Here is a 16,502-nt window from a genome sequence, read left to right as displayed (position 1 = left end):
TTTTCTACTAAAGCCGCATGTATTCTGAAGCTCATAGATTATATATATTCCGGATGAATTTGGTCAAATATAATTCATAAATTAAATGGGTAACTTTATATATCATTAGGAACATCTCATTCACATCTTTTCTCCACTGATCTCCAAATATGTTACCTAAACTAACCTTAAACTAACATCTAAATTATAACCTCAAATTCCCACGGCAACGCGCGAGGAATTCAACTAGTATTTTATAATTTGGAATGCAGGGAGTAGTCTAAATAATCAAGTTTCAACTAATAAGCAAAGATGCGAGGCTGAACATTGGTGGCGTAAGAGGCGATGCTCTTTGCTAGGGCAGATGGGAGGCTTCCAACGCCTCTATGGCCGGTTTCGGCGTACCAAAGATATGTTACGGGAGCTCTAGTACAATCGGCGCCATCGACTACTTTGAATGGGAATTTAGTGAAAGCCTATCATGGGGTTGTCCTGGTGTTGTCAGCAATGGCGTCGCACGCGTCGCTCCCCTTCCTTAAGGTGTTGACAAGAATACCCCCAATATTTATTGCTCGACCTTCGAATCTAAACCTAATTCCGGATTACCGGAGGGGGCGGCGGCGGTGTATTCAACGTCAAATATATTATTTTTAGAGGCAGAGGTCCTCTAGCCTAGCTCCGATTACCTCGATGGCGTCTTGTTGCTATGTAGGACGAGTTACTGATAGCTTCAACATCATTGGCCTCTAAGAGACTTGCGATGTGGAGAAGTGGTGCTGTACAAGGACAAAATGGTTGGAAGCCAGAACCGAGAAGAAGTCTTTTTCTTAATCTTTAAGCACTCTTTCTTATTGTGTTGTGCTCCTCAACTTTAAGACTTGAGTCTAAAAATTGTGTAACTTACTGAATACATTCCACGTGGATATAAGAGACGAATTTTATATTATTTTCTAAAAAGGAAAACAAGTTACCACTAATCAGCAACGGGATTTCCCCCCCTCTCCTGATGATATAAAAATAACGCAGTAAACCAACGCACCGCGTAGAGATTTTTCTCCGGCCGGCGTCACTCACTCCATCAATGATGGGGGTGCTTTCCACTCCTCCCTTGCTGATTGGAAACGAAACGAGCGAGAGCTTCTGTCTGACGGATCAGGGGGACAGGTGGCGGCATCGCAGAGGACGGGACAAGCGGTGGAGGCGCACGTGTCGCGCATCCGGGCCGCGCGGTGCGGGTTTGACGGGCCCAGCGTGGGACGTGTACCCATCCGTCGGTGTCAGTCCCTCTCGTGCTCGTCAGTGGTGCAGCGGAGAACCAGCGGCGAGCGCGTGCACGTATGCACGCACGGATCCGTCGGCTGTGGAGGAGGAGAAGAAGCTTCCAAATAAACTACTCAAACGTGGATGGCCATGGCATTCGTGCTCTTGTTAATTAGCACTGCTGATGGAGCTTTGGGGAAGGAAGGAAGGAAGGAAAACGCGCCGTCACTAGTACGCAGCGTGACAGCTGATACTCCTTCTGTCTACAAAACCATGCAATTCTCGTTTTTTAAAAGTCAACCAGCTTAAATTTTAACCAAAATTATATAAAAAATACTAACATTTCTGATGTAAAATTAATATCATTAGATTAGTCATAGAATATATTTTTATAATAAATCTACTTTGAGATATAAATATTAATACTATTTTTCCATAATTATTATTTTTTAAGACCGAGGGAGTACGTACGTGCGGCTCAACCAAATATCTAACAATTTACATCAGCGCTTTAAATGGTTAGCCGGTGTCTGGTCTCCTTCAGCGCTGCCACGATCTTATCCATATCCAGTGACTACAGTGAATGCAATGCATGCCCTGGACCATTTTTCTCTCTTTTCCTTTCTTTTTTTTTTGGTTGATTAGTGTTACCGTCATGCTCTGGACCATTTTGACCCGCTCATATGATAGTAGCCACGGCAGACATGCCTACACAAATTAGCGCAACAACTTACTACTTGCTCCTTTATAGAAAATACCATATATTGATATTTATAGAAAATACTATTAATATTTATATCTTTAAATAGATTTAATTATTATAAAAGTATATTTCATGATTAATACAGTGATACTGCCTCTGTCCGGATAAGCATGTAATTCTAGTCTTCCTATCATGTCCGGCAAAGAATGCCACTATAGCTTCATAGAGTAGTTGTACAGTAGGTCCCACTTGCACTCTCATTCATTTATGTCCACACGGCTATCTGTGCTTACCTCATAGCGCTGGGCATAATTAGTTATTTTTTTATCTACATTTAATACTCCATATATGTGTCCAAAGATTTGATATGACGGAGACAGAGTGAAAAAACTTGCAATCTAAACATGACAAGCAAATGAAAAATAACTGCAGATGATAGGACGTGTCTCAGTAGGGGTAACAGGATATTTTTCAGCTCTGCTAACATTGTCTCGAGAAGCTAGGATCGTAAGCTTTTCCGGAACGGGGAAGCAATATTTACTTTCTTTTTAGAACAGAGGAAGCTGAGGTGCTAGAATTAATTAGATACTATTTGGATGTACAACATCTCCTCCTCCTCAAGGAGCGGGGACATATGCCCCCATTCAAATTCGGAGTTTCCAAACGAAATATATCTTGCTTCGTGTAGCTATAGAGATCCCTGAGTAAAAAAGCGACAGTCAATTTTCGTGCTAGTTTCGCTCTTGTGATGCCTCCTCCAGTCACCGGCGGCGGCAATGCCTATGGGAGGAAGGACGGAAGGAGATGGCAGCAACAAGTCGGATGCAACCTGGAAAGGTTGGGGGAGGTTTGCTTCCTGCTCTGCTTTATTCTGTCCTTTTTTTCTTCCTCCATTTCTTCTTTCTACATCTTCGTCTTCCACAAAAATGGAGGTAGACAGTAGAACTATTCCCTCCATCTCCATTTATAAGATGTTTTGGTTTTTTTTTATATATAATTTTTTTATGCCATGCACTATGTATATTATGTCTAGATATAAAGCAAAAACAATATATCTAAATAACTAAACCATCTTATAATTTGGAATAGATGGACTAGTAGTTTCAGGATTTATTTGCGTGGTTGCACGGTTATAATAATGGTGGAGTTCGATCGGGAAAAAATGTAGAATTAATATTGGCAAAGAGAAGCCGGGCCAAAAGGCCATGTGTATATTACGAAATGGTGGGAGTAGTGTAGTAACAAGTGATGTCTTGTTTGAATGCACATGTATCAACCTCAATTCATATGTGTTGAAGTAGATTGGAGTAGAATTTAAACTAATTTTCACTCCAATCCACCTCTACACACGTAGATTGAAATAAGGTGAATTACTCCAATGATTTATACTACATGCTTGGATAAGAACAATGTTCGTACAGCATGGTTATCGTCAAGTTTCTTACTACAGTTAGATGCGCAAGAGTTGTACGAAGAAAATACCTGAAATCAGGAGGGAGTGCAAAACAACAAACCCAATTCACACCACAAGTGGCTTGGGCGACGGCGTGGCGTACTAGCAGCGTCTTTTTACTTACCGCCACCAGCCGTCAGTAAAATCCGGTAAGCGTCTATAAATAGCTACCCCCACCCCACCACCGCCCAGCTCCTTCCACTGAATCCCACCACATTCACCAGCACCACTAACCATCTCAATCTCCCCCTTCACGCTCACGCACCCCACCCACCTCCCCTCTCGCCCCAAATTGCAACCAGGGTGCCCGAGGTTCCCCCCCCTCCCCCCCACCCACCCCACCCACACCCACACCCAATCCAACGGATCGGATCGGAGCCGCCGCGCGAGGATGGGCATCTCGAGCATGCCGGCGCCCAAGGACAGCCTGCTGGGGTTCGTGCTGTACAACGCAGCGGCGTCCGTCGCGATCCTGGCGGGGCTGGTGCGCGCCGCGCTGCTCTTCCTGGGCGTGGCGGCGCCGTCGTCGTCCCCGTGGGAAGCGGAGGAGGAGCGGCATCAGGCGGCGGTGAGGGTCACGGCCGTGGGGCCCACCCTCGCGGACAGGTTCCGGCCGTCGCGGTTCGGGCGGCGCCGCGGCGGCGGCGCGGGCTCGGGAGGGACGGACTGCCGCGTGTGCCTGGTGCGGTTCGAGCCGGAGTCGGTGGTGAACCGGCTACCCTGCGGCCACCTCTTCCACCGCGCCTGCCTCGAGACCTGGCTCGGCTACGACCACGCCACCTGCCCGCTCTGCCGCCACCGCCTCCTCCCCGCCGCAGACGAGGAGCTCCGCCAGACCGTCGCGGCGCCCCGCCTCGTCCGGTTCTAGAGACAGACGGACGGATCTCCAGTCCAGCCACCGGGGGCGCCGGATCGGCGTGGCCCTGCCGCTGTGCGCGCGCCCCTGCCTAGGAATTGAGAGGCTCTCCTGATTAGCTCTCAATTAGGAGTAGTAGTACCTTTCCTTTTCGTCGTCTTTGGGTTTTTTTTTCGGTTCATCTGTTTTTCTTTTTCCTTCTCGTCTTGGTTGCTCGTGTTTGGTGCTGTACTGTAAATACCGACGGAGTGCTCTGATGATGTAGGCGTAGGAGCACTCTGCACCTCGCAGCAGTGTCTGTATTGTACAGGCTTTTTCTTTCTTTGAGAAAAAAAATGCAAAGAGATGAGAAGAGATTAAAAAAATGGTCGCAGCAAAGCTGATCCCCCCTTTTGCTTTTTCGAAGCTCTTTATTTAAATGCCTTTTTGTTGTCTATAGAGATATAGAAGTAGGAGTATATTCTACTCGTATTAACTAAGTATAGTTAGCTAGTAAAATTCAGCACTTGTTTACGCATTACAAAGAAAAGAAATAAAGAATTCTGAAGTTAGTTATTAGCCCCCCCCCCCCCCCCCCCCCCCCCCCCCCCCCCCCTTATCTGAGCAAGGCCTTAAAAGTGCTACGACAGGTAGTGGAATATTATAAGTACTTTTTTTTGGCAAAAAAAACTAGTTGGATTTATTATATGTAATGAAGTTGTTGGGGGAAGGAAAGGAAGGGTAATGAAACCGACTTGGAATGTTCTAGCGACGAGACGAGGCGAGGCGACGGTTGATATTTTGGGTGGAGGGAGTATGGATGAAAACGGTACGAATATTTATTCGACCGTCTGTTCGATCGAATAAATATGAACATTTATCTGGATAGTTACTTGGATATCTGTAATTTTTTTTGGATACGGATAATAAAATAGATATCTTATCCGTAATTTTTTTCGGATACGGATAATAAAACGGATATCTTAGGCGGATATCAAATACGGATGTAATATCATCGATATCTGGCGGATATTGGATAATCCGGATAATTATCGGATATATCCAGATTATTAAAACGAATATTATCCGGATATTTTTCAAACTTTCTCAAATGAAAAAATGGCCTATATAAAGATTGTAGATCTTGATGAGCTGAACAAATTTGGTATTCAAAACTTTTCAATTTGAGACAATCTAGGGTTCCGAAAACTAGTTTGTAGGCGTCGAAATTTAAAAATCACAAATTTAAACCGTCTAAACCTCAAATGGGAAGTTGACCAAAACAATAATTGTATATCTTGAGAAGTTGAACAAACTTGGTATTCAAAACTTTTCAATTTGAAGTCATTTAGAGTTCATAATACTAGAGTCAAAATGTTGTTTTTTTTATTTGACCAAATTTGACTTGGTCAAACTTGCTCAAATGAGATACTAAATGACCTCAGATGAAAAAACTCTGAATACTAAGTTTGATCATCTCAGCAAGATATACAATTGTTACATAGCTCATTTTGTCATTTGAGAAAGTTTTATCAAACACTAGTCATAAATTCTTGAATCTCATATAGACTTTCTAAAACTATGTCACACACTTGTGAAATTTGAATTACATTTTGTTCAAATTTTCTCAAATGAAAAAATAGCCTATATAAGGATTGTAGATCTTGATGAGCTAAACAAACTTGGTATTCAAAACTTTTCAATTTGAGACAATCTAGGATTCCAAAAACTAGTTTGTAGGCGTCAAAATTTAAAAATCATAAATTTGAACCATCCAAACTATCTCAAATGGAAAGTTGACCAAAACAACAATTGTAGATCTTGATGAGTTGAACAAACATGGTATTCAAAACTTTCCAATTTGAAGTCATTTAGAGTTCATAATACTAGAGTCAAAGTGTTGTTTTTTCATTTGACCAAATTTGACTTGGTCAAACTTGCTCAAATGAGACACTAAATGACCTCAGATGAAAAAACTCTGAATACCAAGTTTGATCATCTCAGCAAGATCTATAATTGTTACATAGCTCATTTTTCCATTTGAGAAAGTTTTATCAAACACTAGTCACAAATTCTTGAATCTCATATAGACTTTCTAAAACCATGTCACACACTTGTGAAATTTGAACTACATTTTGTTCAAACTTTCTCAAATGAAAAAATGAACTATATATATGCTGCTTTTACTCAATATCTGAATAGATATTTGTATCCGACCTTCTCCGAATCCGATTCATACCGTATTCGATACTCATTATTCGTATCCGTAACCGAGTCAATCCGTATTCGTATATGTATCCGAACGCTATCCGTGTCCGAATCCGAACAAAAATATAAAAACAAATATAATATGAGTGATATCCGTTCGTATCCGATCCGTTTTCATCCCTAGGAGGGAGACGCGGCATTTCCCTCCGTTCTCTTCTTCATATAGGCCCCGTTTGGCATGGGTGGAGCTGCTCTACTTCAAGTGGAGCCAGCTCTAGGTTGAGTTAAAATTGTCTGATGGAGGTGTTTGGTTGAGAGGATGTTTTCAGCTCTTAAAAAAAATAAAGAGGAGTTTAAGGGTAGATTGTCATTCTTGCCCTGCTTATATGGGTTCCACTGTCAGCGACTAATCTATTTTCTTTTTTTCCTCTACTCTTTTTCTCTCCATTTCGTCTGTGTCAGTGGCTCGGCGGCGTCCATGAGGTCTCGAAGCCGGAGGCAGCCCTCGAACTCGCCATCGACGGCGACCACGGGCATGCCGCGCTCGGTGACGAAGGCGTGCACCTTCTCGACGGCGCAGGCCTCGGTGACGATCACCCGCGCCGTGGCCGCCTGGCAGTGGATCTCGTGCGGGAGGACACCTCCGGGAGCTGCTCGAAGTAGTAGACCTCGTCTCTGAGAACCCACAGAGAAGAAAATCGGAGTGGGGGAGAGCTCTGATAAGGAGATCGAGAGCTCGGTCGTTCGCTCGGCCGTGGCGGCCGTGGTGGTGATTGAAGTGCTGGAGAGAGGTAGAGGGCTCGGGGAGGGCAGAGGCGGCGGCGGCGTGCTACTGCAGAGCTCAGGCGTGCTTTTGTAAGGCGAGGCGAGAGGGAGGGCTCGGTCACAGAGGAGCTCGGCGGCCACCCATGGCAGCGGGGGAGGAAGACGACGGCGAGGGAGAGAGTCACTGCGCGGGGGGCTCGGGAGAAATAGAATCGAACCGTTTTTCTGTGTAATCGGTGGCAGTGGTGGGTAATTTCCCACCAACTCCACGAGGAGGTTCATATTGAGTGGTTTTGGAGCTGTAAAAGAGGTGCTCCAAAACTCCACCTCTATTTGTACTACAGCTCCATGGAGTCGGCAGCTCCATAGAGTTTCAGAGTTTGGGTGTTTGGCTGGATTTTTTATGGAGTTACTGAAGTTTAGGAGTGGAGCTATGCCAAACAGACCCATAGACAGAGGGCATCTTTTTTATTACTCCCACGGTAAAAAAAAATGCAATTCTTAAATAGTATCATATTTTACTATACCAATTATAGATAAAAATATAAATATTAAAAAAATGTATTTTTATAATAAAATTGATTTGGACTTATAAATGTGAATATTATTTACTGAAAATTTAGTTAAATATGAAGCACTTTACCTGACATGTATACCGTAGTGTATTCTTTTAGATACGGAGGTAGCACGCATCTGCGTGGCAGAGACGAAGGGGGGCGTTGGGCGTTGGCCAGCAGCAGACAAGCCGCCGCTGAAAGCCACCGCCTAGTTTATGGCAGGTCACATGGCGTGCGTGCTCCTTTCTGATGATCTATCTGATCGAGGGATGGAGAGCACGTCGCCCGGCGCCCGCCGCAGCTAGCCTCACCGGTCGGTTTCTTGGATCGGAGGCCAGCGAAGCAAATCAATGGCAGCATTGGCAGGCACCGCACCAGCGACGTCTCCGGGCATGGGCGTGACGCCGTGACCCTCGCACCAGTCCAGCTTCGCTCGGATTGGACAACAAGAAGACCTGGGCTGGTGCCGCTGGTCTGGTCCCTTTCATGCTCAGCAGCAGGGATTCTGGCGGTTTCGGTTCGGTGTCAGTGTCACGTCTCCTTCCGCCGGCCGGATAACAGTGCAGTGCCCCTCTTCTTCCTGATCGGCGTTCAACTGAACCGCCGCCATGAATGAACAGATTTAGGCCTGCTCCCTGCCTGTAACAATAACTAATAAGGCTAAACTCCACAGCTTTGTTCCTTCACTTATTCTCGGACGTGGACTTCGTACAATTCCAACATGTGTTGTGACCAAAGAACCATTCAATTCAAAGCCTATCTGAGGCAATTCATTCCACTACAACAGAGAACAACTTGCAAGCAGAACATACAGCTACATCATTGTCTATTGAGCTATCCTATAACCTTGTTCTGTAATAAATATCCCAAGTAACGTTCATGGCTATGCTGGAACGAACCAATGTGTGGTACACCAGTTAGTATCCAAACGCTGCAGACATCAGCTTTGATGCTTGATCGATCAGGTACAACAAAACTGATGGAGGATGGGCATGAATCACTGAATCAGAATCGGTTGTTGCTGTTGTCTGTCAATCTTCAGCCAAGCTTTCCATGTACAGTCAGGGAATGCTAATGTTCAGTCACTGATCGGTAGTGTTGTTATGCACAAGAACAGTGGGTGAGACGTCAAAGGCCATGCTGCTCCGCCTATCTGGCGCCGTGCGAGAGCTCCCTCGACGCCAAGTTGAACATCTTCAGGCGAGCGGACGAACTGGAAAAGACGTTCTTCTCGATTCGCTTCTGGTGCCTGGTGCTCTTTGACCATTCGATTCCCAGGGAGACTTGGACATTGCTTGCTCTTTGCTTTGGAGCGAGGTCCTCGATCTGGTACTTTATGTGGAGCTGCAAAAAGTCACGAGGAGAGCAGGTCAGATGTGCCGTGTTACTTTTCTTCCAGGGCCCAGTTTAGTTCCAATTTTTTTGGCAAAATGGGCACTGTAGCATTTTCGTTGTTATTTGGCAAATAGTATCCAATCATAGTCTAATTAGGCTTAAAAGATTCGTCTCGTGGATTTCGTCTAAACTGTGTAATTAGTTTTATTTTCTATTTATATTTAATGCTTCATGCATGCGTCCAAAGATTCGATGTGACGGGAAATGTGAAAAATTTTGCAAAATTTTTTGCAAACTAAACTGGACCCAGGTATGGAGAAAGTCGGCGCAGCAGGTCATATGATTAGGAAGGACCTGCTGCTGTTTTTTGTCTCCACATAGCTACCCCTAGACCATTTTACAGCACAGGATTGCGGAATATCATGCCATTGACTAATTGACCAAATGACAAGCATTCTTTTTTGATAAAGGAAGCATTTAATATGTTTCAAGATCATTACATCGAGTAATTTAGAAGCTGAAAATACTCCATCTAACAGACATTTCGTTAAAAAAAATAGAGACTCTGACAAGCTGGTTTAAATGATGTTGCCCTTCTGTTACAATAACATGTCTAGTATAAAGAGCATAAGATAAAAATAAAGGTGGCGCATGTTTCCCACATGGAGAAAAAAAAAGGAGATGTTCTTGACTTGATCTCCTCTAGGTGGTTTTAAATTTAGATTGTACTACTCCCTAGTCCCTATTCAAGCTTTTGTTCTGTTTTGCAATGGCATGGTCAACTACACTTCCCAGGTGATATGTGGAAACAGACAATCTGGCATAATCCCTCTATTAAAGCAACTGTTAACAACCATCCATCACCTTTTGCTTTCACACCATGATCACCACCTACATGAGGAAAAAATTGAACAAAGTAGACATATATCACATTCATGCATATAAAATCCAAAAGCATACGTCAGAAAATGCAAGTCATACTGTTGTAGTCTTTTCTCCAAGAAGATCAAGCTATTGCGCTAGTTCTATAAGTTTTTTGAGAGAAAAAAAACTGTAACAACTGAAGTTTTGTGATTTCTCCTCCTTTGTTTTTTAATTTTGTTGTACCTGAACTTTGTTTTTAAAGTTTTAATAAATTCCCTGTAGGGGCGCGAGCCCCTCCAGTTCATTAAAAAAAAAAGTTTTGTGATTTCTTATGTAACCAGACATAGAAGGTCCATTTTAAGAAGCTGATCTCAAGTAGAGTATCATTGTTTTGGTTACATCAATTTCAAGGTAAACTCAACTGTACCTGAACTTCGTCCTCTAACTAAAACTCGTTCTGTTATTGTAATAGGGAGAATCTTGTCCTTTCTTTCACTGAAACATGCAGTTACAGGAAGCCTCACGCGCGTTATCTCGCTTATGTGAACGTGGAGTCCATAGCGCTGCAGTCCTCCAGGAGGTGGGCACATAACCAGCGGTGAGGTACGCGAATTTTAACCCAGGTGGACAGGCTGCCCACTGCAAGGCTTAGCCATGGCGCTATAAACGTTTTTGCTCATTAGTAGAAGAAGAGAAACTTGATAGGCTAGAGCCCCTAACTCTCTATAAGACTTCCAACAGAAACAGATGCACCACGATCATGCTGACACCCCCCCCCCCCCCCCCCCCCCCCCCCCCCCCCCCCCCCCTGTGCCGCACACACACAGGTGAGCAGCTCTGGAGGTTCGTAGCGCACACCAGAAATAACCTTCATTGATCACAGCCTTGGTTACCTTGTTCAGATCAGATGACATCATTGGAAACACAATCATTTCAAAACCTCAAGTATGTTGCATTTAAAAGACAATTTTATTGCTAAAAAAACAGACACCATTTTCAAATCCTTATTTTGTTTTTCATGCTAGAGATGCAATCAGATAGCACTGAAGATAAGGAAAGAAAAAAACAATTTACCTTTTTGTCCTCTTGCTTGAACAAAGCATGTAATATTCTTAAGTATGCGCTGTACCTGAAGAAACAACAGCCCACCCATGATAGTTTCACTGAGCGAATCTGGCAGATCTAATCCTGGGAACTCAAGGCCTTGAACAGCACTTGGATTCACTTGTAGAACATGCAGAATAATGTAAAGAGACACAAAAAGGGAGGATAAGACACTAAAGTTGCAGAAGTACAGAAATGCTATCTTCCAATCAGATTCCTCGCCCCCTTGCAAAGAGGTCAGGACCTGTTCCTTGTCAGACCCAGAACCTTCTACGTCAATAGGCTTGATCTTTTGTGATAGTAAATCCGAAAACTGTGCATAGTTTTGCTCCAAGCCCTGCCTTGCTCCATTTTCTATCATACTTTTCATCATAGTACTCTGAAGAAAATTCATGCGCCAAGATACTACCAAATGTGATGTCTGTTGCTGAGAATCAAGTTCAGGACCTGGCATGATACGGAAAAGAATTTCTGTCCGAAAATAAGTACCACAGGGAACATCAGGAGTGCTCACACTCAATAAAACTGCATACTCTTTTCCATCAGCCTTCAAATAAGATTGTTCCTCCGTTGCTCGAACGGCTTTAACCAATTTTGATGGTGCAGTTGTGTATGTTACCACTCTCTTCAAGGAGTCCCCATCGTTATCAAGCCTCCAGGGTTCAGTTTTGAAATCAGTACAGCCTTGAAGCTCAACCATTGTTTGTTTAAAATCAGAATCTGGTGAGAAAAGAAGGTTATTCAGATCACTAGGTGAGGCAAGATACGACTGATTAACAAGAATTCCTTGTAGATTTACAGGCATCTCGACTCCTTCATGTCGTGATTCAAGAGATTTCAGTAGTTCACTGAATGGAGTCTCTGGGCACACATTATCAGTTTGACTCTCCAAAAGCTCACATCCACTTGCTTCCTCTTGAACTTCTTTTAAAGCCTCAGAGCTTTCAGAGGAGGTTGGCACTGTCTCGCCATTTTTTTTAGCAAATATTTGGCAGACACGATCAACAAATGATAGCTTATCAGACTTATCTGTTTTACCACTAGAAGTTTCAGTTCCATTCAAAGCTGCACTAGAATTCCCATTTGGCTTGTCCTCTGCAGCAGCTTGATTTCTATCAGTAACTTCACTACTTCTATCCTCTGCAGGGATTTCAGGATCTAACAGAATACTCATCGTCTTCTTTACAAGTTTCAGTTTCTCGATAAACAAATGCAATAGATGGAGCTGTGCTTTGGCTTGACAATGAATAGTCTCTGTATATCAGTTATTTTGGCTCCAAGGTCCTCAGACCATGATCGCGAGGCTCCAGATGATTCTAACGATATTGAGACACAAATCTTCCCTGCAAAAGTGAAAACAAATTTGAAAAAAACGAAGTGATGATCACTTTTCCTGAATAACAACATTAGCAATAATTTATGTACTAGATCTTATTGTACTTCGCAGCAAGTTATACTAGGTAGCCAGCAAAATGCAGACTCAGAAAGTCAAACAGTGAATTCTTATGAACAAAGAAAGATGCATGGCTGAACATAACAAAACAAAACAAAAATGAGCAACAAAACTAGATGAATGTGCATCATTACCACAATCGACCGTCTTGTTGGTTTTGCCCTTGGGAAGAAGCTGGTACCACCGGGTACCGAGCGACAAGTCATCGGCAGCCAGCAAATCCTCTAATGGCACCCTCAACTGGCCCAGGAAGTCATCCATCTGGAGGATGTCCTCGTCATAGACATCAAGCTTGAGCACATCTTTGACATCGCCGACAAGGAAGCTGAACTCCTGACCCCAAGTCGGGTTCAGGTTCATCTTGATCACCTTGGTCTTGAATCGCTGCTTCCCAAGCTGCAGCTTCACGTACGGATCGCTGAAACCGTTGGAATCCATGGCCTGCAGGTTGCGTGCCTCGATCACACGAACAGTCAACCTCATCTCTGCTGCTCAACTGAACCCAAACCAGTTAGGAAACTCCCCTTGGCAGAAATCCCCAAGTAGAGAAGGAGAGGAATCACCAACCGAAGCGTAGAAATCGATCAAAGATCGCTCCTTTACCGATCCTGAGCGAAACTCCGCATCAGAAATTAACAGAACAGTGGCTACCCCCAAGAAATCGGCAAGAGACACTGACCGCTCTCCAATCCGCCGTCCAGTCCCAGCACCAAAGCAGCAGCAAGAACTCTCACCAAGTCAGATCAAATAACGCTCCTTCCGTTGACATTGCCAAATCCAACTTGAAGTAAAGAATCCCCAGTGACACGGAGACACAAGCAGATCAGATTTACACGCAGCAAAGACGACGGAAGCAAGAATGGGTAAGAAGAGCCACACGCGAATGGCAGGAACAGGAAAGCAAATGACGGACGGAAGAGAAGCAAGCCCCGACCTGTCTCTCCGTTTGCTAATTTTATCGTGCCAATTACAAAATTACCTGAGAAAACAGTAACCTTGCTAATATTTTGCCATTTTCGCTGACGTATCATGCCATATCAGCGCGCCAGCGTGGAAGTTAACGCCTCAGTCTCCGCTGACCAACGGCGCCCGTCCGTCTCCGCTGACCAAAAGCACAGTACGGTACAGAACTGATGGTGGATGGATCGGACGCCTAAGCTAAGCAGCTGCTGTGGATCCATCATCTAGCTTGTGTACGTCCATGCAGGCACTACACTGCTCTAGCTTCCTCTCTCTTGTTCACGTTGTTGTTGTCATGTCAGAATATACTAGGAGTATACGAAACCATGCGTGTGTGTGTCGGAAAACTCTGAAGATAAGATGCTTGGCAGACAAGCGTCCGAGCTGGGTGCCATCTTGCTTGTCTTCCTCTTCTTCTTCTCGTCCTAGCTCATGTGTAGTGCTGCCATGTCAACAACGTCCTTCCTTCCCTCGTCTGCAGTTTTTTCCTTGCACGTTGGACTAACTCCTGCTGGCTAGCACATATATTGTGCATTGTCCACCGATCTATATCCGCATCCATCCACCGAGAAGGAAGAAAACAAACAGCAAGCACCAGTAACAATAAGATCAAGTGGCCTGATTGGAAAAAGCTGCTCGATGTCCGTGTCACCAAGCAACAGGCGCGACTTCTCGTCTCCGCCAGCCTTGTCGTCGCTGTCCTTGGCTCCGGTGAGCTGCCTCGAGCGCTTGGCCTCGCACGCCCAGTCCGTGCGGCCGATGACCAGCAGCATGCGCACCGTGCCGTGAACATGCTCGCCCACACGTTCCGCACCACGAACGCGAACGCGGAGGCCAAGCCGCCGAAGGCGAAGCCGAGCATGAGCCCCACCGTGGCGGCGCGGCTCGCCTCCTCGGGGCGGTTCGCGCCCAGCTCGTTGCTGACGCGGGTGGACACGCCGATGCCGAGGGAGGAGGGGAAGATGTAGATGAGCGACGTGGTCTGGATCAGGATGCCCATGGACGCCACCGTGACCTGCGGGTTCAGCAGCAGGCCGCACAGCAGCAGCATGATCTCATACCACCACCACTCGAGGCAGACGCTGACTGACGCAGCTCGGCAGCGCCAGGCTGACGAGATCGCCCCAGCCGCGGAAGCTCTCGCGGGAGAGCACGAAGCCGCCGGTGCGCCTGTGGACGCCCTTGAAGAAGATGTAAGCGAGGAGGAAGAGGAGGAGGTTCAGGTTGGCCAGCACGGAGGCGGATGCCACCCCCCTGATGCCGAGGCCGAGGACGGTGACGAGGACGTAGTTGATGGGGAGGTGGATGGCAATGGCGAGCGCGGCGCAGACCGTGAGCGGGAGGTTGATGGACTGCGCCCGGAGGTATATCCGCACAGGGTGGATGAACGCCTGGAGGACGAGGTCCGGGAGCGACGCCAGGATGTAGGTCTCGGCGACCGCCGCGATGCCGGTGTCCTGGCCGCAGAGGAGGAGGAGAGGCCGCATGTGCATCCACAGGCCACCGATGGGAACGGCCGCTGCGATGAGCAGCAGCACCGTCCTCTGCATGGTGATTCCGAGCAGCGAGAAGTTGCCCGCGCCGAATGCCTGCCGCATATGGGCTCCATGCCCATGGCGAGGCCGGAGAGCACGGAGTACCCGGTGATGTTGGCAAAGCAGAAGGAGCAGCTTTTTCCAATCAGACCACCAAGTGGGAACAACAATGGCGGCAGCAGCAGAAGCAGAAGCAGAAGGAGAAGCTCACCAAGCGCGACGCCTGGCCGGCACCTTCGACTGCTTCCTCACGCGCAAGAAGAACTGATAACTGGGCTCCACTAGCAGAGAGATGGGACTGACTGGGAGCTGCTAGCGCCGTTTAGCTACGCACACGGGGACGTCAAGTTCCATGCTGGTACGCTGAAGTGGCGTGCCACGTCAGCGAAAATGGCAAAATATTAGCAAGGTTACTGTTTTCTCGGGCAATTTTGTAATTAGCACGATAAAGTTGGCAAATGGAGAGGTAGCCACCATAAGAGTGGCAAATAGTTAGATATCCCAGTATTTTACGGCTGAAACGCGCGTTCTTGGTTGGATCAAGTCAAAACCTCCCACATGGACTTGGGATTTCGTCAACGACACACACACCAACGGAGCGAGGAAGGGGAAGAAGGCGCCGCGCCGCGCCGCACCGCACTAGTGACGCGTACTCGATTAGACTAGCGATGGCCGTTCGCTTTCCCTGATTCGATTCGGCGCCTCGTGTTGTCTCCTCTCCCCTCCTCCCCCTCTCGGATGTCGAATCTTGTCTCGTCTCGGCCCTTCCCCGCGGTTGGGGTCGCCGCCGCCTGCTTTTAAAAGAGTCTTTTATGTGTGTGTGTCATTATGAATGGTGGGTCTAACCTCCACGCCACTAAAAAGTTCGAGCGTACTTGTATGCCTAAGTCGAACTTGTTTTACTCTTTGTGCCATTTCGTCCCTAATCTGTTTGGTTTTGGTCGTTTGAAAGCTCTTACATGCGGGTCCAGGTAGAAAAAATGTCTGAAATGTCCTTCTCTCATGACTCTACCCTCTTGCTTCTCTCTATGCCATGTGGGACCAAGCTGTCAGCAAACACATCTCCTCTATCTGTCTTTCACCTCCGCCCTCGCCGCTCTGTGTGCCACCACCGCGTGTGCCAGGACGCACCGCCTGGGCCGCTGCAACCGCGTCCAGCGCGTGCAGGCGCGCCGCCTGGGCCGCCACAGCCGCGTCCAGCGCGAGCGGGCGCGTCGCCTGGGCCGCCACCATCGCTCGCGGGCACGCAGGCGCAGCCACGGCCGCGGGAAGGTACCTGGCGCGGACCGCCGCTACGGCCTCGACGCGATGACAGCGCCACGAAGCCCCGCTCCTGCCGGCCCTGCGAGGAGCGCCGCCGCCGGCGCCACCGGCTCTGCCCCAGCCAAAGCGCCCGCGCGGCTTGCTCCGCCCCCAGTACCGGCGCATGCGTGGTCTGCTCCGCCCTCGGTACCAGCGCGGACGCGGCCTGCTCCGCCCACGGTCCCGGCG

General features: G+C 46.8%; 1 protein-coding gene and 2 pseudogenes across 1 annotated transcript; 1 reads left to right on the top strand and 2 right to left on the bottom strand.

Moving 5' to 3' along the window:
* Positions 1 to 3,650: 3,650 nt before the first annotated feature.
* On the top strand, positions 3,651 to 4,648 carry LOC136472769 (probable E3 ubiquitin-protein ligase XERICO). Its single transcript, XM_066470475.1, has one exon. The coding sequence runs from the start codon at positions 3,787 to 3,789 to the stop codon at positions 4,261 to 4,263; it is 477 nt and encodes a 158-aa protein (XP_066326572.1). The 5' UTR covers positions 3,651 to 3,786; the 3' UTR covers positions 4,264 to 4,648.
* A 5,102-nt stretch (positions 4,649 to 9,750) lies between these two features.
* On the bottom strand, positions 9,751 to 13,450 carry LOC136472768 (C2 and GRAM domain-containing protein At1g03370-like; annotated as a pseudogene).
* Positions 13,451 to 13,906: 456 nt separating this feature from the next.
* On the bottom strand, positions 13,907 to 16,244 carry LOC136469484 (protein DETOXIFICATION 49-like; annotated as a pseudogene).
* Positions 16,245 to 16,502: the final 258 nt, after the last annotated feature.

The sequence above is a fragment of the Miscanthus floridulus genome, chromosome 8 (genome assembly GCF_019320115.1).
Source record: "Miscanthus floridulus cultivar M001 chromosome 8, ASM1932011v1, whole genome shotgun sequence".
Classification (NCBI taxonomy): Eukaryota; Viridiplantae; Streptophyta; class Magnoliopsida; order Poales; family Poaceae; genus Miscanthus; species Miscanthus floridulus.
This window is presented reverse-complemented; position numbering and strand designations above follow the sequence as displayed.